Source organism: Herpailurus yagouaroundi, unplaced genomic scaffold (genome assembly GCF_014898765.1).
Source record: "Herpailurus yagouaroundi ecotype Mexico unplaced genomic scaffold, PumYag 195, whole genome shotgun sequence".
In the NCBI taxonomy this organism is placed as follows: domain Eukaryota; kingdom Metazoa; phylum Chordata; class Mammalia; order Carnivora; family Felidae; genus Herpailurus; species Herpailurus yagouaroundi.
The window spans coordinates 15,132,860-15,154,719 of record NW_024412426.1 but is presented as its reverse complement, the minus strand read 5'-3'; the positions used below and the strand labels follow the sequence as shown (position 1 = coordinate 15,154,719).

The 21,860-nt window shown below is 39.7% G+C and overlaps 1 protein-coding gene across 7 annotated transcripts in view; it reads left to right on the top strand.

Moving 5' to 3' along the window:
- Positions 1-21,860, top strand: part of RASAL2 (RAS protein activator like 2) — a 379,294-nt gene that overhangs the window by 169,905 nt on the left and 187,529 nt on the right. For all 7 annotated transcript variants that reach the window (XM_040446671.1, XM_040446672.1, XM_040446673.1 and 4 more), the window contains exon 2: positions 19,239-19,366. In XM_040446671.1, coding sequence (XP_040302605.1) covers positions 19,239-19,366 — 128 coding nt within the window. The remainder of the gene's footprint in view (positions 1-19,238; positions 19,367-21,860) is intronic.

Below are 21,860 nucleotides of genomic sequence, written 5' to 3'. Positions count from 1 at the left end.
TTCTTAGCTGTTCCAAACTTAACTTTTTCCCCATCTGCTTTCACCTTATTTCCTTTTGACCAGATTTGACCCTATGAAAGCATCATCATTTACAGTGAAACTGGTTTTTAATTGATGAAATTATGCACTTTTACAAAAAGATGTGATGCTTCTACTTAAAGAATTACTTTTTGTTGTTGTTTTTTAAAGTGTCCATATGACAATGGGGAAGGGTAGAGAAAAGTATCTGTTAAATTTAGTGAAGCACTAGTACAATTTTGAAACAAACAACAAAAAGTTTGGAATACCATTCTCCAGAGCAGTAATTAGAACAAAGAACCAGAGGGCGCCTGGGTGGCGCAGTCGGTTAAGCGTCCGACTTCAGCCAGGTCATGATCTCGCGGTCCGTGAGTTCGAGCCCCGCGTCGGGCTCTGGGCTGATGGCTTGGAGCCTGGAGCCTGTTTCCGATTCTGTGTCTCCCTCTCTCTCTGCCCCTCCCCCGTTCATGCTCTGTCTCTCTCTGTCCCAAAAATAAATAAACGTTGAAAAAAAAAATCAAAAAAAAAAAAACAAAAAAAAACAAAGAACCAGATCATGGCTGCTGTGCCTTCCAGTTCACTAAGTTGAGTTTTGCCAGGATATGTATCTTTCCCAGGATACATATCTCTGCATAGTAGTTATATGCAAGTGCATTGCTTTATTCAGTAGACCATGATCATAAGATATGGTTAAAGATATTTTGCTTATAATAAATCACATTTAGTTTTATTTCATATGGGCACTCATGACAAGGCCATATTTGTTACTTTTGGAAGCTTGTAGGGACTTATATAAAGCCCACAATGGTTTTCTAAAGTAAAAAAACAAAAACAAAACCTTAACATTTTATATTTCTCTTCTGTTTTTTTGAGGGGCTTGTAATTGACTCTTTACACACACTATTTAATTCATTACTGTTTATTAAATTTTTTTTTAGGAATGGTTAGATAAACCACAATGTAAATCATTTCTTTCTTCACTGGGATTCTGACTTTTCTCTGGGTTAAAACAATAATATATATTTTCAAAAGTATCAAGCGATGTGTAAGTTCCCTGAAATGTACTCAGTACTTACTAACTTGAATTAAAATAAGTAAGCATCTGATACCGCTTTCACTCCAAGGAGTTTGTAATGAAAGATGGTATTTAAAAAATATACAAAAAACAGCTAAAGAAAGACTTTCTTTGCCTTGTAATCCTCGCATTGTAACAATCTGAATGTGAAGTAGGTAGTATAAAGAGAGAAGCCACAAGGTGTGGCTTTCCATTCATTTAGCTCCGTGCTCCCTGCTGCTGCCATTATGGTCACATAGCTCTTGGGACTCTGTAATTGCAGTCTCTGTGAGTTCTTCCTATTTTCCTTGTCCATTTCCAGCTTGCATTTTGAGAAATAATTAGTTAAAATATCTGTCTCCTAAATAGAAAAATAAGAACTCTGGAACTGTCCAAAATCTCAGTGGCACATGTAATTTATCTAAAACATCCCACAAATAAAGTTGACATAAATAAATATAATATAAATAGGTCTAACTGTGGATAGATAGATATTAGAGATGAGCTTAGCCACAGACCTTTGGTGACAATTTAGCCCTAAGTACAACCTTTTTGAAAGAGACTTTTTATGAAGGATTGCAAGTTTGTTTTACTTTTAGCAATAATATAGTTAATCATAATACCTCACACTTAGCCTGTGTTTCTTCGTTGCAGTAGTTACTCTAGCTGGAATAAACAAGTTTACATACTGAATTCATATGTAAGTTCAAAGCTTACATTAAGTAAGGAAAAGTAACTTTTCCACGAGAGGCACACAAGGAAGAAATTATTTTGCTACTAAAAGGGTACTCCATAGCACAGAGGAACATTACTGTAGGGCTTAATCAGAAGTGTTTATGTGCATTGCATTTTAAAAATCTCTAATGTGAAGTTTCCTTAAAGGACTCCAGCCTAGCCTTTTGAGAGTCCATTAATAGGACTACGTAAATTCTTAATCCTCTTTTTTGCTGTCATTATGTTGAGAATATCAAAATGAATAATTGAATGATTGAGGAACGTTCCTAACTATATTATTTGGAAGAATTACTGGAGCAAAATCAGTGTCCTTTCACTGCTGGAAACAGTGACTAAAAGAGAGAAAGTGGGCAGGCTCCTGGTATTGTTCAAAGGTCTTGCTCCTGGGCTTTGTACAACTGCAGGGTATTTAAAGTTCCTGGTATCCTTGGCAACACAAACTGTTTGTGATACCAATTGGTGCTTGTGTTTCAATGATGTCATACAATTTACAGATCCACACAATGGATCTCTTGTTTGTGGGCCTACAGAGGACTTCTGACAGTTTAGGAAAAGTACCTGAATACCCATAGGAATTGAGGCTTAAGTGTGTGTGTGTGCGTGCGTGCGCGCGCGCGCACGCACCCGTGCACGCCTGTGAGCAAGCAAGAGAGCAAAGAGGGAGGTGGGGGGGTGGGGCAGGTGGAAAGGGAGAGGGGGAGAGAGAGATTTCTCTCAGGCTATAATTTTGAGAAGTAGCGACAATCTACTTTCTATTGCTTAATCTTTTTTTTTTTTAAATTTATTTATTTATTATTTTTTTTTTTTTAATTTTTTTTTCAACGTTTATTTATTTTTGGGACAGAGACAGAGCATGAACGGGGGAGGGGCAGAGAGAGAGGGAGACACAGAATCGGAAACAGGCTCCAGGCTCTGAGCCATCAGCCCAGAGCCCGACGCGGGGCTCGAACTCACTACCGCGAGATCGTGACCTGGCTGAAGTCGGACGCTTAACCGACTGCGCCACCCAGGCGCCCCTATTGCTTAATCTTTTGAGTTTGAATTCAACTTTTTTTAAAAAGCAAAAAATATCACCCACCAAATTTCTCATTGTTTTGCATTCTTGTGATTGCATCTGAGAAGTATATACACATTTTTGTACTAAAACTTGTTAAAAAACGGGTGAGGATTAATTGCTCTTCTCAAGTTTAGCCATCAGCTATGCACTTGTAAGAGGCTTATAGAGCTGGGAGTATTTGAACTAATTGGTTAGATTAAAACAGTGCCATTAAAAAGATTATTCGATTTCCTCTTGTCTTTCTCCGTCTCTTTTTTAAAAAATATGCAAAGTAATTAGTAGAAGGACCTAAATGATTTACACTAAGTTGCCAGACCAGCTTAAATAAAAGAATGTGTTTCTGCCCTTATATTCACGGCTGCTTATCATTGTTTCTGTTTGCATCAAGAACGATGTGTGAATTCATGACACAGTGGTATACAAGGCCCTTTCCAATGGAATTTTCCTGTTACTAAGGCAAACCTGTGCAGATTATTTTCCCCCAGAGTATTTCCAAGAGTGATTTATTGACATACATCATACAATTCTGACGATCATTCACAGTTTAAATGAGGTTTTTTCCTCTGATATTTCATTACAATATTTTTAGCATCAGTAGTTTTGAATTGGAATAAGAAACTAACCCATTATTTCAGATGTGGGCAGTATAAAGAATAATAAGAGTTAATGTTTATTGAAGGCTTACTATATGACAGGCCCTGTTCTAAATGCTGAACATTTCTCATTTAATCCTTACCACAACCCTTTGAAGTAGAGATCGTAATGTTCCCATTTTAAAGATGAGGAAACTGGGGCCCCAAGAGGTTAAGTATCTTGACTAAAGTCTCACAGCTGGTAAGCAGCGATTCCTTTTCAGGCAGTCTGACTCCAGATTTTGTGTTCTTAACATGATGCCTCTCAATAACAATAATAATAATGAGGGCTATGAGCACTTCTCTGTGTGCCAGAAATTGAGAAATTGTTCTTATCTTTTTCTAATGTGTTGACTCAGTCAAATATCCTAACTTGGAACATGGGTCCTGCCATGACTCTGAGTCTTACTCTGCCAAGTTCCTGTGCTTTGATAGCCTCATATCTTTGTAATCAATTCATATATGCTGAAAATCAGGAGTGACTTATGTTAAGCAGCTTCTGTAGAAGGAGCGTAGGAGAGGTCAGTATGTACCAGGGCTGACTTAGTATCACCTTCCTGTCTACTCAAGTACTGTATTACTTATCTTAAGGGGGAAATTAAAACCTTAGAGAGCCATATGAGAAGTATAAGTTTCAACCCAGTGTTCCAAATGCTACTTAGATATTTATAAAACAAACAAAAAGCCTGATAGCCAGCATTTCTTTTCTTATTCCGAGGGTTTTAAAGTAGACTTGAACTAGTTAAAAATAGGTGGCTCCCTAGTAACAGGTGGTTCTCTAACTAATACTAGAGGAAGTTAAGCATCTGTGGACTCAAAGTTAGCATTTCTGTGCCACCCACACTCTTCTCTTGACAGAGAAGTTGAATTATGAATGTGAAGTGCTTTAAACTTTGTTTTCTTTTTAAAAATTTTTTGTCCATGAGCTTGATATTGATCAACTTAGTTTGGAGCCTGGTCTTCAACCATTTTCTAATTTGGTAGGACTTAGCTGTACATTTTTAAGGTGAATAATATCACTTTATAATTTAGTCTTAAGTCACATTAATAGATGCACGTAATTACAAATGTATACTACAAGGATTGAAATGAAAAAGAGCAGTTATATTCTCTACCCAATGTCTCAGTTAGTTTCTGTTCCATAGAGGCATCCCCTTGTAACTCCTTTAGGGGTTTTCTCCATCACTTATCTTCATATTTTTAAATAACTCATGCATTCACACCTACACATATGCATGCATGAAAATATAGAGACTTATGTAGTCTTAAACACTTTGTTTGGAACTGTCTTTTGCTTTTAATCTAATTTAAAAATGTTCTCTAAACATACACACATACACATGCACAGCCATCATCTTATTCCCTTTTATAATTGAGAAAGTGAAGTCTCAGGTTACTTCATTTGCCCCAAATCATGGCAATAGTAAGTGGCAGATTTGAATCTAGTTATCTGGCTACATAGTCATGGCTACATAGTCATGTTTCATGTAAGTCAAATTCATTCAAAATGGGACTATATGTAATGATTTTCTCCCCACTTTCAGTGTCCAGATGGCTAATCACAATAACAAACTTGTGTGCTTAGTATGCGTGAGGTACTTTGTTAAGCATTTGATGTGTGTTATCTCATTTGCACCTCAAAAACTTCCCTGAGATTTGGTGTTTTGTCATCCTTATTTTATTTATTTATTTATTTATTTATTTATTTATTTATTTATTATTATTTTTTGTCATCCCTATTTTAAAGATGAAGAAATTGAAATTTACTTAGGTTGAGTATTTATCCAAGGTCAGACAACTTATAAATGGTAGAACTGGAATATATTTTTTTAAATGTTTATTTATTTATGAGACAGAGAGAGACAGAGCATGAGTGGGGTAGGGGCAGAGAGAGAGGGAGACACAGAATCCGAAACAGGCTCCAGGCTCCAAGCCATCAGTACAGAGCCTGACGCAGGGCTCGACGTTGTCAAGTGCAAGATCATGACCTGAGCCGAAGTCGGACACTCAACCGATTGAGCCACCCAGGTGCCCCTGGAATCTTTTTTTTTAAATAGATTTTTTTTAGGTTTGTTTGTTTGTTTGTTTGTTTACAGAGTATACGTGCATGTGTGAGAACATGGGGAGGGACAGAGGGAGAAAGGTAGAATCCCAAGCGGGCTCTGTGCTGTCAGCACAGAGCCCAACACAGGGCTCGATCCTATGAACTGTGAGATCATGACCTGAGCTGAAATGAAGAGTCAGACCTGGAATCTTTTTTTTTTTTTTTTTTTTCTTTTCTTTAAGCCTATTTATTTATTTTGAGAGAGACTGAGTGTGAGTGGGGGAAGGGCAGAAAAAGAAGGAGAATCTCAAGCAGGCTCCATGCTGTCCGTGTAGAGCCTGTTGCGGGGCTCAAACCCATGAACCATGAGATCATGACTTGAGCCAAAATCAAGAGTAGGACGCTTAACTGACTGAGCCGCCCAGATGCCCTTGGAATCTTTTTACAATGTAATTTTTATTGAGGCACCTGGCTGGTTCATTTGGTAGAGCATATGACTCTTGATTTCGGGGTTGTGAGTTCAAACCCCACGTTGGGCGAAGAGCTTACTTTAAAAAAAGTATAATTTTTATTGAAATATACTGACAGAAGCACACAGATCCTATAGCTTCATATATAGTTCAATGAATTTGCATTAAGGTGACAAACTTGAGTAACTTGCACCCTGCTGAAGAAACAGAACATTAATAGCAGCCCGGAAGTCCACCATGTGTCCTTTCCCAGTCACTGCACGTTCAAAGAGTAACTATGATCAGCATTAATATTACAGGGAAATTTTACCTATTTTTAAACTTTACGTAAGCAAAGTTATACATCTTTTGTCTGACTCCTTTTGCTCGATATTGTATTTGTGAGCTTCATACATGCTGTTCCATGTGGTTGTAGTGCTTTCAACCTCACTGGTAGATAATACTCCATTTATGAATTACCACCATTCACGTATCCATTCTGCTATCGGTGGGCATTTCAGGTTATTTCTAGTTTTAGCTATTATGAATAGTGCCACTGTGTGCAGTCTTCTATATGCTTTTTGGAAAAAAAAATGGATATTTCCATTGGGTATATAGGAGTAGAGTTGCTGGATATGTGTATGTCTGGGTTTTGTAAATATTGTCAAACAGTTTTCCAAAGTGATGGTACCACTTCACACTCCCACCTGCGGTTGTTTCCCACCCTCGGCACAACTTCGTATCTTTTCGTTTTTGCCATTCTGGTGGGTGTGCAGCAGTAATCTCTCACTGTGCTCTTCATTTGCATTTCCCTGATGGTTAATGAAGTTGAGCACCATTTTACATGTTAGATGGACATTTGGATATTCTTTTTTATGAAGCAAATGGTGAGGTCTTTTGCCCATTGTTTGATTAGGTTGTCAGCCTTTTTCTTAACAGAGTATGTTGGTTTTCCTCACCTCACCCTTTTTCTGAGGCCAGAACCTTGGCTCTTCTAATTTTTTATTCGGGCATTTACATACCTCCTTAATTCTAATAACATGAATATATGCTTTTTTTTTTTTACTTAACAGTTCTCAAGCTTTTTTATTGGTTGTTATGGCGGACGATGATTTAGCTGTCATATATAATAGTCCCAATTGCCTTACTGTAATTATGTACTTATTTTTATAATACGGATTCACTGTTTTACATTATTATGCCTAAACTGGGTTTGGTTGGATGTCATTATTACATTTCCTTTCTTTTTTGCTTTTTGTTTTTTTGAGGTTAATAATTGCCATTTTTTTCCCATTTGTGTAGGTTTCTTTGTACCTGTTATTCTTCCCATGCTTTCCTATAGTCTTGTAGTACAGTGTTTTTTATTTTTTTTAACACTTATTTATTTTTGAGAGATAGAGTATGAGCAGGGGGCAGAGAGAGAGGGAGACACAGAATCTGAAGCAGGGTCCAGGCTCCGAGCTGTCAGCACAGAGCCCAGGGTGGGGCTTGAACTCACAAACCGCGAGATCAACACCTTAGCTGAAGTCAGATGCTTAACTGACTGAGCCACCCATGTGCCTTTCTTGTAGTACAGTTTTACTCAAGGCCAGTAATATCAGGTAATTTATCAAATCCAGCTTTATATTATTTCATTTTCTTTTTTCTTGATGACATCCATCTTGGAGGCCCCCTAGTCGTCTTATATTTAGGATCGTTCCCTAAATAGCTGGTATCCTAGGTGTTTGCTTTGCTGTCGTCCTTAGAATTCTCCTTGCCTTTTTCTTAAGGTGGAAGCTCTGTTTCCTGGATCTTAAGGCTTTGTCTCTTTCCATTTACCTCGTTTCATTCAAGCACATGCTCCAGTAGTTTAAAAACTGGCCCAGTAGCAAAAAGCATGGTGTTACATCTTCAGCATGTCAGTCTCTTTGTTCACGCTCTTCCAGTCAGGATTGCCTCCTAGTTCTCTTCATCATCATTTTGGGATACTCTTTGCTTGTCTCCTAAGCTTGGAACACCTGTTGTGGAAATACAGTGTGTTATTTTCTTGGTTACTCTGTTATGGATTGAGTGTTTGTGTCCCCTCCCCCTCCTCCAAATCATTTTATGGGACTATATCTTGGAGATGGGAGTGTAAGGAGGTAGTAAAGGTTAGATGGGGTCATAAAGTCTGTCCCTAATCTGATAGAACTGGTGCCTTTATAGAAGGAGTAAGAGATACTTCTTTCTCTCCGTCTTGTTAGGACACAACAAGAAAGCAACCATCTGCAAGTCCAGAAGAGTGCTCTCACCAGCAACCACATCAGCTTGTGCCTTGATCTTGGATTTCCCAGCGTCCACACCTGTGGGAAAATAAATTTCTGTTGCTTAAGCCACACACTCTGTGGTATTTTGTTATGGCAGCCCGTGTAGACTAAGACACTCCCCAAAATTTGAGGCCTTGAGTATCTAAAAATATTTTTATTTTATCCTCAGACTTGATTATTTGGCCAAGTGAATAATTTAGGTTGGAAATAATTTTCTCTCAGAAATTTAAAGGCATTATTCCATTGTCTTCCAAATTCCCATGTTCCATTGGAGAAGTCTAGATCCATTCTTCCTTTTACTGCTTTATAGTCTTGTATTTGTTCCCTTCTACTGATTTGAGGTCAGTGGTTTTTGATAAAAAGAAAGGTTTTCCATGTCTTACGTAAGTCAGCTAAGTTGCGTCAGGACTGAGCTGATGAATTGGGTTGTCGACTTAGCAGTGAGTGACTGATAGGATTCTTTAGAGAAGCCTATATTATCTCCTTGATAGTTTTCACTGTAAGCTCAGTGATTTGTGACTCAAACAGGTCACAATTCAGAAGAGATGCATATTTAGCTCTGTAATTCTATTTCAGTTGATACTGTGGAGAGAGGTAGAGCTATTAAAATTTTTTAATGCTGCCAAACTCTTGATAGGTTTTATTTTTAATGCAGTCTGCCTTCTTTTGCTCCTTTAGATAGAGAGATAATGTTACAGTATTGGTTGTATAACCAATCGCTAAAACCTCAGAAACTGATCTCTCAATAGTGGTAAACTATTTACTCTGTTTTTCCTTCTCCACTAAGAATCACATTCCTTTTAAAGCTCTAATTCTCTGCCCACAACAGCTGCTGCTAAAGGAAAGTGACAAGATTCAGTTCAAAAGGAGGGAAGCATGGGGGTATATTAATACAAGAAGAGGTACTAAATATAACAGAAGGAATGGGTATTACATGGTGTTTGAGATTAATTCTTAGTAAAGTTCATTTTTCTACCAGTAATGTGAATATGAGACACAAAAAGGATCGTGAGTTTTGATCATTTATATAACACCATGGTTATGTTCTATGGGGCAGACTAGTATTTTCTTAAAATTTGCACTTTTCTTAAATTTGCACAATACTTGACTGTTTACGAAAAACTTGCATATAGACCTTTTTCTTCTTCTAAGGATTATTATGTGAGTGAATTATTTTGAGTATTTTATATTTTTCTGTTTAAGTGAGAGTATGAACTGTAGATGTAAGTGGTCCTATTGGGGGTGAAGTACAAACCGTGATTGGCTGCCATCTGTCATCTGAATGTGGCTTCATTCACAACTTTCCATTCAGTTACCCGTGCTGTAGAGTTATTTAAGCAGTACTTGGCCCTGTGTGGGAATTATGGGACTTATTCCTTCTAATGCGTGTCTGAAAAGCAGAAGAAAACCATATAATCTGCTCTGCCTGCATTTGCATGGCACACGTGATCAAGTGTAGTGCAGACTGTATTAGCGATGTGGAAGGGAGAAGCAAGGGGGAACCATCATAGGACTTGCTTCCCATCCTGGTCATCTTCTAATACTTAGGTAATATTATCCAATTCAGATTTGTTTTTCTGGGGCACCTGGGTGGCTCAGTCGGTTGAGCATCCAACTCTTGATTTCAGCTCAGGTTATGATCCCAGGGTCATGGGATCGAACCCTGCGTCAGGCTCTGGGCCTAGCGTGGAGCCTCCTTAAGATTCTCAATCTCTCTATCCCTCCCCCTTTCCCTCTCACCTGCTTGTCCTCTCTCTCTGTAAAAAAAAAAAAAAAAAAAAAAAAAAAAAAAAAAAGAAAAGAAAAAAAAAGTTCTTCTAAAAAGGGAAGTGTTAACCTTTATCAAACATCTGATTGTCTACTATAAATGTCAGGCCTTCCAGGAACTTATTACATTTTAATACTTATTACAGGTAACTCTGCCCTGTGATGGAACAGAGGTAGAAAACCTATGCTTAGGCCCTGGTACTGCTGAGAGACTGAGAGCGAGGCAGCAAAGGGACCCTTTGCAAATCTTAGTCTAAAGGAAGTTACTCACCAGAGAGTGTCATGTGCTGTCTCCTACCTGCCTTCCCTTTCTCTTAAAAAGGGTGATGGTGTGGGGTGCCTGGGTGGCTCAGTTGGTTGAGCGTCTGACTTCAGCTCAGGTCATGATCTTGGGGTCCGTGAGTTGGCGCCCTGCATTGGGCTTGCTGCTGTTAGTGCAGAGCCCACTCTGGGTCCTCTGTCCTCCTTCTCTCTGCACCTCCCCCGCTTGTGCGCGCGCGCGCGCTCTCTCACTCTCTCAAAAACAAAAGATTAAAAAAATGGGTGATGGTGAGCATAGGGGGTTTACTGATTAGACACCAGTGATCAAGTAGTGGCAATTAAGCCTTCATAATTGAGAAGGAAACTAAAATCGTTAGCTAAGAATAAAAGACACAACATGAATTTGTTTTGATAAACAGTTATGGTCTCACAGTGAATTTATGATAAAGACTAAAGTGTATTTCCATAAAGGCAAACAGTTCTGACCTAGTATGATTTTAGATCTTAAACATGTTGAATCATTTATTACTTAGTATACTTATTACTCACCAAGGTGAGCATGACTATATTTAAATCTACTGGGGCCATTGATTTGTATGCACTGTAATGTAATTTGCCAGCCCAAGGGCTCACTGCATGTCAGGACAAAGCAGAGTTCATAGCCAGTAATTTAATGTCTGGATAGTTATTCTAAGAAAAATTTTGTTTGCTTATTCTGGAAGTCTGGAATTTGCTTATTTTCTGACATTTTGAAGGAATATGGAGGGTGGAAATGTAATGAGGGGACAAAATAAATAAAATCAAACTTTATCTTAATATTCTGGTTGGTTTTGTGTTTCCTTTCAATACTTTAAGCATGAAAGAGAGTGACTTAAAATATATTGATGCAGGGGCGCCTGGGTGGCGCAGTCGGTTAAGCGTCCGACTTCAGCCAGGTCACGATCTCGCGGTCCGTGAGTTCGAGCCCCGCGTCGGGCTCTGGGCTGATGGCTCAGAGCCTGGAGCCTGTTTCCGATTCTGTGTCTCCCTCTCTGTCTGCCCCTCCCCCGTTCATGCTCTGTCTCTCTCTGTCCCAAAAATAAATAAACGTTGAAAAAAAAATTAAAAAAAAAAAATTGATGCAATAATTGATGGCAGCCACACTAAGTCCTAAACAGATAGCATTAACACATTTATAAAATGATTTTGTCATATATTTCCAACATCAGCGGGCTGCTGAACAGCATGTTACAGACGTTATGATTATGATTAAAATCATCGTCACGTGGCAACTCTAACATTTCTTCTCTTGCAGCAGAAATTGCCTGCAGAAGATAGCCAAGAAGATACCACATTTTTAAAGCTGTATGGCATGGCAAGGGTTTTATTATTTATTAGAAAAATAAAGAACCATCTTTAAAAAATATAGCTTGTTAGTTGGCCTATGGATGTAAATGATACTTGAACTTCTGTCAAAATTATTTTGAACATTTTGGTGAAGAGAAAAATAGCCTTTTGTGTAGTTAGGGAAGTTGACATATTCTTAGCTAGCTTAAGTAACATAGCTCTGTTTTACAATTATTTAGATATATTTTTACTTCTATAAGAAAGTGGCCACTCCAGTTCTAAGACTTTATAAAGTAATGTGTATACGTTGACTTTGAATTCTAATCAAATTCAGAAAGGAAACAAGTCTGATAATTGAAATTTGGATGTTGGGAAGAACTTGCCATTAATCTGGGTTGGATCTGGCGTGGAAATAAACACACACACATGAAAATATAGATCTTTCCAAGCAGTTCAGACCTCTGAGGTTTACAACAACTCCATGCTAGAAAATGTGCTTCTCTTTTAATGTATTAAAATCTCACCTATAGATAGATTTCCCAAAGCTATGTTTTATTTTATTTTAATTTAATTTAATTTTTTTAAGTTGGTACTAAGAATCAATGAAAGAATTCTATCTTTAATTCTATCTTTAAGTTGGTACTAAGAATTCAATCAGCCTATTGAGATTGAATGAAACACTAGGGACTGTGTTAGCTCGAAAAGTGTCCCTATAGAATACTCTATAAAGCTTTCTTTGGATGGCAGTAAACAGGTTTCGGATTTTACCAATTTCAGTTGCATTTAACTAACAATGTTGGAATTTTAAAAGAACAAGTGACTAGTAAATGATGTGATCCAAAAGCAACTCAGATGAACTTTAAGGAGCTGTATGATACAAAAGTACAATTTCCCACAGCAGTTTTCTCTTTGACATTCTCCATATTTGGGTCATGGACTTGTTCTTTTCCATTCGCCTTAACCCCTACTTCTGCCTCAAGGCAGATCCCTTTATTTACTTTCCTACTGTAAGTCTTTTGAGATGCTTTCTTTGTAAGTCTGGAAGAGACCAGAAGATGCTTACCCTCTTAGAGAAAATCACAGTGAGGCTAGTTGTAGACTGTATCTAATAGAATTTCCAGCTCCGTTGTATCATTTTTGTTCATCTTTGTCAAGTGATGGGACAGGCTATGAAGCTCCCTTCTATACTTATAAGGAAGGGTTATGAGGAAGGGTTACACACAAGAAAATTGTTGTTTCCTTGCCAGATAGTTACTAAGTTTATATCAGCGCTTGAAGAAGCCCAGGGTTTGATGCATAGATTGACAGGTAGACAAAGTAATGTGATATTTTCAATGTCATTTTTAAGTGATTTGGATATAATGGATTAATTGAATCCTTCTAATTCAACTCCAATTCAAAAGCTTCCCTTCAGATGTTCTTATTCCTGTTTTGAAAAACTTTGTTTTGGACTTCCCTGCTAAATTCCTATTTCAAAATCAGGTTCACATGATCCCTTTCTATTTCACCAGTCTGTGACCCCAATTATCCCTTGCCAGGCTGTTACATTAGTCTCCCATCCATTATATAAGACCTGAGGTTTGTTTTCTACTTACTTCATCCTAGCAAGCTATTGCCAGGCTTCCGCAGAATCCTCATCGGCTTCCTGTTGTCTAAGCAGTGGTTTTTAAAGTATGGTCTGCGGAACCCTACAACCCGAGGATCCCCCTGATCTGTTAGGGTAAAACTATTTTCACAGTCAAATTACCTTAAAAAACAAAACAAAACAAAAACAAAAAAATGACTGTGTTGACTTTTACATTGATGATGTAGAGGCAACTGTGAGTAAAACCACCAATGCAGTCGCAGGAATCAAAGCGGCCGCACCAAAGTGGGTTAGGAGTCACCGCATTCTCCTCTGTTGCATAGTAGGGGGAAAGCGGCCGGGAAGTCCTTGAGAACTCAGTGAAAGTCCTTAATTTTGTTAAATCTCAATGCTAGAGTTCACTTTTTTTTTTTTAATTTTTTTTTCAACTTTTATTTATTTTGGGACAGAGAGAGACAGAGCATGAACGGGGGAGGGGCAGAGAGAGAGGGAGACACAGAATCGGAAACAGGCTCCAGGCTCTGAGCCATCAGCCCAGGGCCGACGCGGGGCTCGAACTCACGGACCGTGAGATCCTGACCTGGCTGAAGTCGGACGCTTAGCCGACTGAGCCACCCAGGCGCCCCTAGAGTTCACATTTTTTAAACATTCTGATGACGTGGGAAGCGCTCACGAGCTGCCGGCTGACGTACGATGGTTATCAAACCGAGGGCGTTCTGCGCAAGTTGGGTTGAAAGCTGAACTTGCCACTGGTTTTCACTGAACACCATTTTTACCTGAAACACAACTGCAAGACGAACTATAGTTCTTTTGTGTTGGTTATTTGACAGATATTTTCTGGAAAAAGAAAGACAGAAACCTTTCATTTAGAGGGAAAAAAACAACAGTATTTATTGCTAATGATAAAATCCAAGACGAAAAATGCTTGATAGCTTCCCAGTAAAGACTTCTATGATAAAGTCAAGACTTTTCTGAAGATTAATGAATGTGATTTTTTCATATTACATGATGGAAGGTGTCATAATTTGGAAGATCTGCAAAACTAAATGAACCAATGTTTTGGAAATGATCAGTGCATAATGTTAAAAACTCATACATATGCATTGAAAATCCATTCAAAAGGTAAGGTACACCAATGATTTTTAACATAGCCGAGCATGAAAAGTTCATTGCTGTGGTGTCACATTCCACATTTCACTCACTGTTAAGAAGCATCCTCTTGTCAGGTTTTGGATTAGTATTAAAAAAGATGATCCGTTGGGGCGCCTGGGTGGCGCAGTCGGTTAAGCGTCCGACTTCAGCCAGGTCAATATCTCGCGGTCCGTGAGTTCGAGCCCCGCGTCGGGCTCTGGGCTGATGGCTCAGAGCCTGGAGCCTGTTTCCGATTCTGTGTCTCCCTCTCTCTCTGCCCCTCCCCCGTTCATGCTCTGTCTCTCTCTGTCCCAAAAATAAATAAACGTTGAAAAAAAAATTAAAAAAAAAAAAAAAAGATGTCCACATTTATCTAAAAATGCTATTGAAATACTCTTCCCTGGGGCGCCTGGGTGGCTCAGTCCATTAAGCGTCCGACTTCGGCCCAGGTCATGATCTTGCGGTTTGTGAATTTGAGCCCCGTGTCGGGCTCTGTGCTGACAGCTCGGAGCCTGGAGCCTGCTTCAGGTTCTGTGTCTCCCTTTCTCTCTCTGCTCCTCCCCCGCTCACGCTCTCTCAAAAATAAATAAACATTTAAAAAATTAAAAAAAAAACAACAAAAAACAACTCTTTCCTTCCAACTGCGTATCTGAGTGATTCAGAGTTTCTTCATATATTTCAACCAAAGCAACATAAATAAATTGAATGCTGTAACAGATATAAGAATCCAGCTGTCTCCCATTCAGCCAGACTTTAAAAAAGATTTGCAAAACTTAAAACAAGGTCACTGCTCTCACGTATTTTGTTTTGGAAAATAGTTACATTTCATTAAAAATGTGTTATTTAGGGGCGCCTGGGTGGCTCAGTCAGTTGAGCATCCGACTTCAGCTCAGGTCACGATCTCGCGGTCCGGGAGTTCGAGCCCCGCGTCGGGCTCTGGGCTGATGGCTCAGAGCCTGGAGCCTGCTTCCGTTCTGTGTCTCCCCCTCTCTCTGCCCCTCCCCCGTTCATGCTCTGTCTCTCTCTGTCTCAAAAATAAATAAAACGTTAAAAAATTTTTTTAAAAAATGTGTTATTTATATTAATATGCAGTAGGTGTCTTATCATTTAATGAATAAATATTTTAAATATTTCTTAGTTTTAATATCTAATATGGTAAATATTAAATATGGCTCCTATAAAAAATTCTTTGAAGTCTTGAATAATTTTAAGAGTTTAAAGGGATCTTGAGATCAAAAAAATTTGAGAGTTACTAGTCCACAAGACAATAGCCCATTTAGAGAAGTACTTTTCAAAAAGACCCATTGAATAAACTCAGATGCTTTTTAATGCTTCTGAAATTATTCAGTTTTTATAATAAATCCAGCATCCAGTGCCCTTAGTATTCTTATAGGACAGGGGCACTGCAAAGCAAAATTATTTCCAGTCTTGCTATTAAGATTCTTACTTGTAATTCTATGTTATCCTTTTCTCTGGTGAACTTTAGACACTAAATATAATTGGAAGTCAGAAGTTAGAAGTATGTTACTAGAGCCGGGGGTGGGTGTGGGGGCGGGGAGGGAAAGAGAGGGAGAGAGAGAGAGAGAGGTTGGTTGCTTGGTGGGTCGTATTGGTAAGGTGAGCTTGTCCTGTGGTGATATAGTCTTAGTAGATAGGTTTTACTGTTAAATCTTCATTTAACCATGGAAAAGAGGACATCATAAACTGAACAAATTAAATCTATAGGTTATTTTAAAATCTTATTTTATCTTGTTATTTAAATGACTTTTAAGCCTTAATTCAGAGGGGCTAAAAAGAACCCCCCCCCCAAATCACTTACACTTATTCTAACTTCTTTCTTGTTTTATTCCTTGGTATACAGTTTTACAATGTGATTTTTTTTTTAAGTGGGTATTAAATAGTAAATGTGAAACTACAAAATTTATAACAGCATTAGCCAGTCTCATCATTCAGACAGACAGAACATTTTACATAGGGCGACATTACTCCCTACTTCATTCTACCTGTCACACTGGGGAGGAATAGTTTGGGGTCCCAAAATAGTGTGTGAAACATTGTCTTGTTTCACAGTACCATGAAGAAACTAGGAGCAAAGCCCAAGATTGGAGAAAGGGAGAACATCAGACAGTGAGACTTTAAGAGAATTACTCAGGGTGACACAGGGAAGGGAATGTAGGTTTTCTTAATTTCAGTTCTGATCCAGATTCATATTTTGTCAGGAAACCTGCGTTATGCTATAAATATAGTGTCCTGTATTCTAATTTTTATGGAGTTTATCAACGTCTTCTTGCTTAGTATAGATCACAAAATTGCTGTTCAAATTAAATTACAGTGGGCAGTAGGTCACCCACGACTAACTTACGTAAGAAGGTTAGTCATTTGAATGAAAACTTGTCTAGGCCACAAAACCACCACATTTCCACATAAAGTAGGTGCATCCCTCTGTGTTGAAGTGGAGTTGGTACTTGACTCTAAAAATAGGCCTACATTGTGGTAAAAATCTAACCCATTTGTTTGTCCAAATCGTGAAGAAAATCAGCTTTGACATGGTTTTTAAGTACAGGCAAGAATCTTCCATATGTGTCAAAGAGGATTAAGAGTCAGCTTCTTTCAAGCTTTTTGTGATAAATTCAGGAAATGTTGAAGTATAAAGAAAACTTCAGAATAATTTTCTTTTTTTTTTTTTTAATTTTTTTTTCAACGTTTTGATTTATTTTTGGGACAGAGAGAGACAGAGCATGAACAGGGGAGGGGCAGAGAGAGAGGGAGACACAGAATTGGAAACAGGCTCCAGGCTCTGAGCCATCAGCCCAGAGCCCGACGCGGGGCTCGAACTCACAGACCACGAGATCGTGACCTGGCTGAAGTCGGACGCTTAACCGACTGCGCCACCCAGGCGCCCCAAAAAACTTCAGAATAATTTTCAAGACAAATAAAAATAATTTTCGATGCTCTGTTAGAACACAAGGGGAGGAGTTGAGGGCGGGGAAGAGAGAGTTTGTGGAACGGAGAAGCTAGATGTGTAGCAAATACTGCTGTGCATAGCGCAGAGGAGATAGACACAGAAGAGGAGAGGCAGTGAGCTAAGATTTAGTAACATCTCCAGCTGAGCCCTAGTAAGTTACGTGGGTTCTGTGAATTATTTGGAGGGTAGCTGATAAGCTTGCCTACATATGCAGAGCAACGCATTTAAATAGATTTTTAGAAAGCAAAGGAAGTTAAGCCAGAGGAGCACTGAAGATAATATTGGTCACACAAGACAGTGCAAAAAAAGCCCTAGCCCTAGTGCCCTAGTCCTGCCTTGTTTATTTCCGACAGAACTCCAGCCGTACCGTTGCATATTTGGGTGATTCTAGTATAAGATACCTAGGACATTATTTGTATCTCCTTGAAGCCATACCTGTCAGACTGTGATTGAAAAAACTAAAAGTCTGGGGCTCCTGGGTGGCTCAGTTGGTTGAGCGTCTGACCCTTGATTTGGCTCTGGTCATGTTCCTGGGTTGTGGGATCAAGTCCCACATGGTGCCTCTGCGCTGAGTGTGGAGCCTGCTTAAGATTTTCTGTGTCTCTCTGTCTCTGTCTCTCTCTTTCCCGCTCTCTCTGTTCCCTCCTTCTCCTCTCCCTGGCTCAAGCTCTCTCTCTTAAAAAAAATCTTCGGGCCCCTGTAGCTCTGTTGCTTAAGCATCCGACTTTGGCTCAGGTCATGATCTTGTGGTTCGTGGGTTCGAGCCCCACATTGGGCTCTCTGCTGTCAGTGCAGAGCCTTCTTCAGATCCTCTGTACTCCCTCTCTTCACCTCCCCTGCTCTCTCTGTCTCTTTTTCAAAACTAAATAAACATTTAAAAAACCCTAAAAGTCTGTAGACAGTAATACTAATGAAAACACTTGTGTAATAGATAAAATGCGTTTATTTTTGATTTACAACTCTCCTGCCCTCACGGGTGTTTGTTTTCTAATTTCTCCAGTTTGAGATGTTCCTCTGGGAAAACAACTGAATAGTAATAAATAATGCATTTAAAATTATCTCTTCAGTATAATCCTGACAGGAATTAGTCCTTCGTTGGCTAAAGAACTTTTAATATTCAACTGTCGTAAAGCCTTATTTAATGGATCTAATGTGTACTTTTGATTAAGATGTGTTCCATGTTGTATAGCAGCCCAAATGAGTGAACAGTTTGTATCAAAGAATTTTAAAGTAACGAAGTAATCATAACCACTTGGTATTTAATAGGGAAATGAGACATTTGAGAAGAGTTAGACATTTAGCTCTGATATGTACCTCCACCTGTAAGAGACATGATGGTAATATGTTTGGATCTTTCCTTGCAGAAACTGCTTTCTGTGTTTTTAAGATCTTACTGGCCTCTAGTGGTAATATGATGCTATAGTTTAAATATTTTTTTAATTCTCATGCGTGACTAGAAATAAAGCCATTTTGAAGACACTGGCGGTTAATAATTTCATTCTCTTGAGTGGGGTCAGCAGTACTCTCGAAGTGTACATGCGACACCATTTCTTCCTAAAGATTAGAGGTTCTGTCTTTTGTTCTTCTCTGAGTCACTCCCCCCACCCCATTTTGAATGATGTTAGTTTAGCTCTGAAGCAACTTCCCATTGTTGTAGTACATGTACCATGGTCATTACTGTGTCAAGTTCATGCTAACAAATCCTCCTAGTGTTTCAGCATTCTTTCCTACAGACTAAACGGCCTATTTTCTCCTCTGTGTAGAACAGTTTTTATTAAGAGGAAGTGAAGTTTTCAATTTACCATTTAGGTTCATGTTTGAAACTCTTTATTTAATATGATTTTGGAGAATCTTACATTTGAGATCCTGGTCTACCTAAGTCAGCATGATAATGCATTCTCACGTTTGTTTTTCATGTTTGCCACCCAGATGTGAAGGGGCCACCCACGCATCGTCTGTCTTGCGGCCAGTCACCCTACACGGAAACGACAACGTGGGAGCGGAGGTACTGCATCCTCACGGACAGCCAGCTGGTGCTGCTCAACAAGGAGAAGGAGGTGAGATGGGTGTCACCGAGGAAAGCCGCTTCTCCTTCTGGCCAAATTCCCGAAATCTGGTTTTTATTTGCACTTGATATGTGGCATTTATGGAAATGGGCAAAACTCCTTTTATTGAGCTTTGCTGTAATGCACTTAGCAGTAGCACGTTTTAAAAATGGGGATTTGTGGCAATCCTGTCTTGAGCAAGGCTGTCAGCGCCATATCTCCAACAGCATTTGCTCACTTGCTTCTCTGTCGCATTTTGGTAATGATCATTCAAACGTTTTCATTATCATTATATTTGTTATGGTGATCTGTGATCGGTGATCTTTGAGATTACTATTGTAATTGCTTTAAGGCACCATGAACTACACCCACATAAGATGGTGAACTTAATTGGTAAGTGTGTGTATTCTGACTGCTCCATCGACTGGACTGGCTGTTCCCATCCCTCTCCCTCTTCTCTGGAGTCTTTTCCCTGAGACATGACAATATTGAAATAGGCCAGTTAATAACCCAACAGTGACCTCTAGGTGTTCACGTGAGAGGAAGACTCGCATATGTCATACATTAAATGAAAAGTTAGAAATGCTTAAGCCTAGTGAGGAAGGCACGTTGAATGCCAAATGAGGCTGAAAGCTAGGCCTTGTGCCCCAAAGAGTTCGCCAAGTTATGAATGCAAAGGAAAAGTCGTTGGAGGAAATTAAGCGTGCTACTCCAGGGCACGCACACGTGATAAGAAAGCGAAACAGCCTTATTGCTGATACAGAGAAAGTTTCCGTGGTCTGCACAGAGGGTCAAACCAGCCGTTACATTCCCTTCAGCCAGAGTCTGTTCCACACCAAGGCTGTGAAGGCTGAGAGAGTTGAGGCGGCTGCAGAAGAAAAGTTGGAAGCTAGCAGAGGTTGGTTGATGAGGGTTAAGGCAGGCAAGAAGCCACCTCCAAAACATAAAAGTACAAGGCGAAGCAGCAAGCGCTGATGGAAAAGCCGCAGCAGGTTATCCAGAAGGTCTAGCCAGGATCGTTCCTGAAGGTGGCCGCAGCACACGGCAGGTTTTCAGTGCGGAGGGAACAGCCTTCTATGGGAAGAAGGCTACAAAGAAGGCTGGCACTTTCATAGGCAGAGAGGAGAAGTCGATCCTGGCCTCAGAGCCTGCAAGGACAGGCTGACTCTCTTGGTAGGGGCTCATGCAGTTGGTGACTTGAAGTTGAAGCCAGTGCCCGTTCACCATTCTGAAAACCCTAGGGCCCATAAGAATCATGCTATATCCACTCTGGCTGTGCTCTAGAAACGGAACAACAAGCCTAGGTGACAGCACATCTGTTTACAACATGGCTTCCTGAATATTTTAGGCCCGCTGTTGAGACCTGCTCAGGAAAGACGTTTCCTTTCAGAATGTGACTGCTCGCTGACAATGCACCTGGTCGCCCAGAGGCCTGATGGGGATGTACGGCAAGATTCATGTTGCTTTCATGCTGACACAGCATTCATTCTGCAGCCCATGGATCATGGAGTCATTTCAACCTTCAAGTCTTCTTCTTTAGGAATACATTTCATAAGGAAGGGAGGGAGGGAGGGAGGGAGGAAGCAAGAGAAGGAAGAAGGAAGGAAGGAATACATTTCATAAGGCTGCACCTGCCAAAGATGGATCTGTGTAAAGTAAATTGAAAACCTTCTGGAAAAGATTCACCATTCTAGATGCCAATGAGAACACTTGTGATTCCAAGCCCCTGGTGAGCTCCACTTCTTTGCCTCTCTCTCTCTCTCTCTCTCTCTCTCTCTCTGCCGCTCGCTCACTTGTGCCCTCTCACTCTCTCTCAAAAAAACATAAAAAGAGCATTTGTGATTCATGGGAAGAGGTCAAAATGCCCACATTAACAGGAGTTTGGGACCAGGTGAGTCCAACCCTCATGGGTGACTCTGAGGGATTCAAGACTTGAGAGGAAGCAACTGTGGATATCACAGAAATAGCCAGAGAACTTGACCTGGAAGCGGAGCCTGAAGACGGGACTGAATTACTGCAATCTCATGATAAAACTTGAGTGGATGAAGAGTTGCTTCTTAGGCATGAGCAAAGACAGTGGTTTCTTGACGTGAAATCTACTCCTGGGGGAAGATGCCATGAAGATTGTTGAAATGACTACAAGGGCCTGAGAGTATTACATAGACTCAGTGGATAAAGCAACGGCTGTGTCTGAAAGCACTGACCCCAATTTTAAAAGAGGTTCTACTGTGGGTAAAAAGCTATCCAACAGCACCAAATGCTACAGAGAAGTCCGTAGAGAAAGGAAGAGGCCATTGATGTGGCAAATTGCATTGCTGTCTTATTTTAAGAAATTGCCGCAGTCACCCCATCCTTCGGCCACCACCGTCCTGATTGGCAGTAGCCATCCACGTGGAGGCAAGATCCTCCACCAGCCAAAAGATTACGACTCACTGAAAGCTCAGATGATGGCTAGCATTATTTGCTAATAAAGTATCTTAAAATTAAGGTATGTACGTTGGTTTTT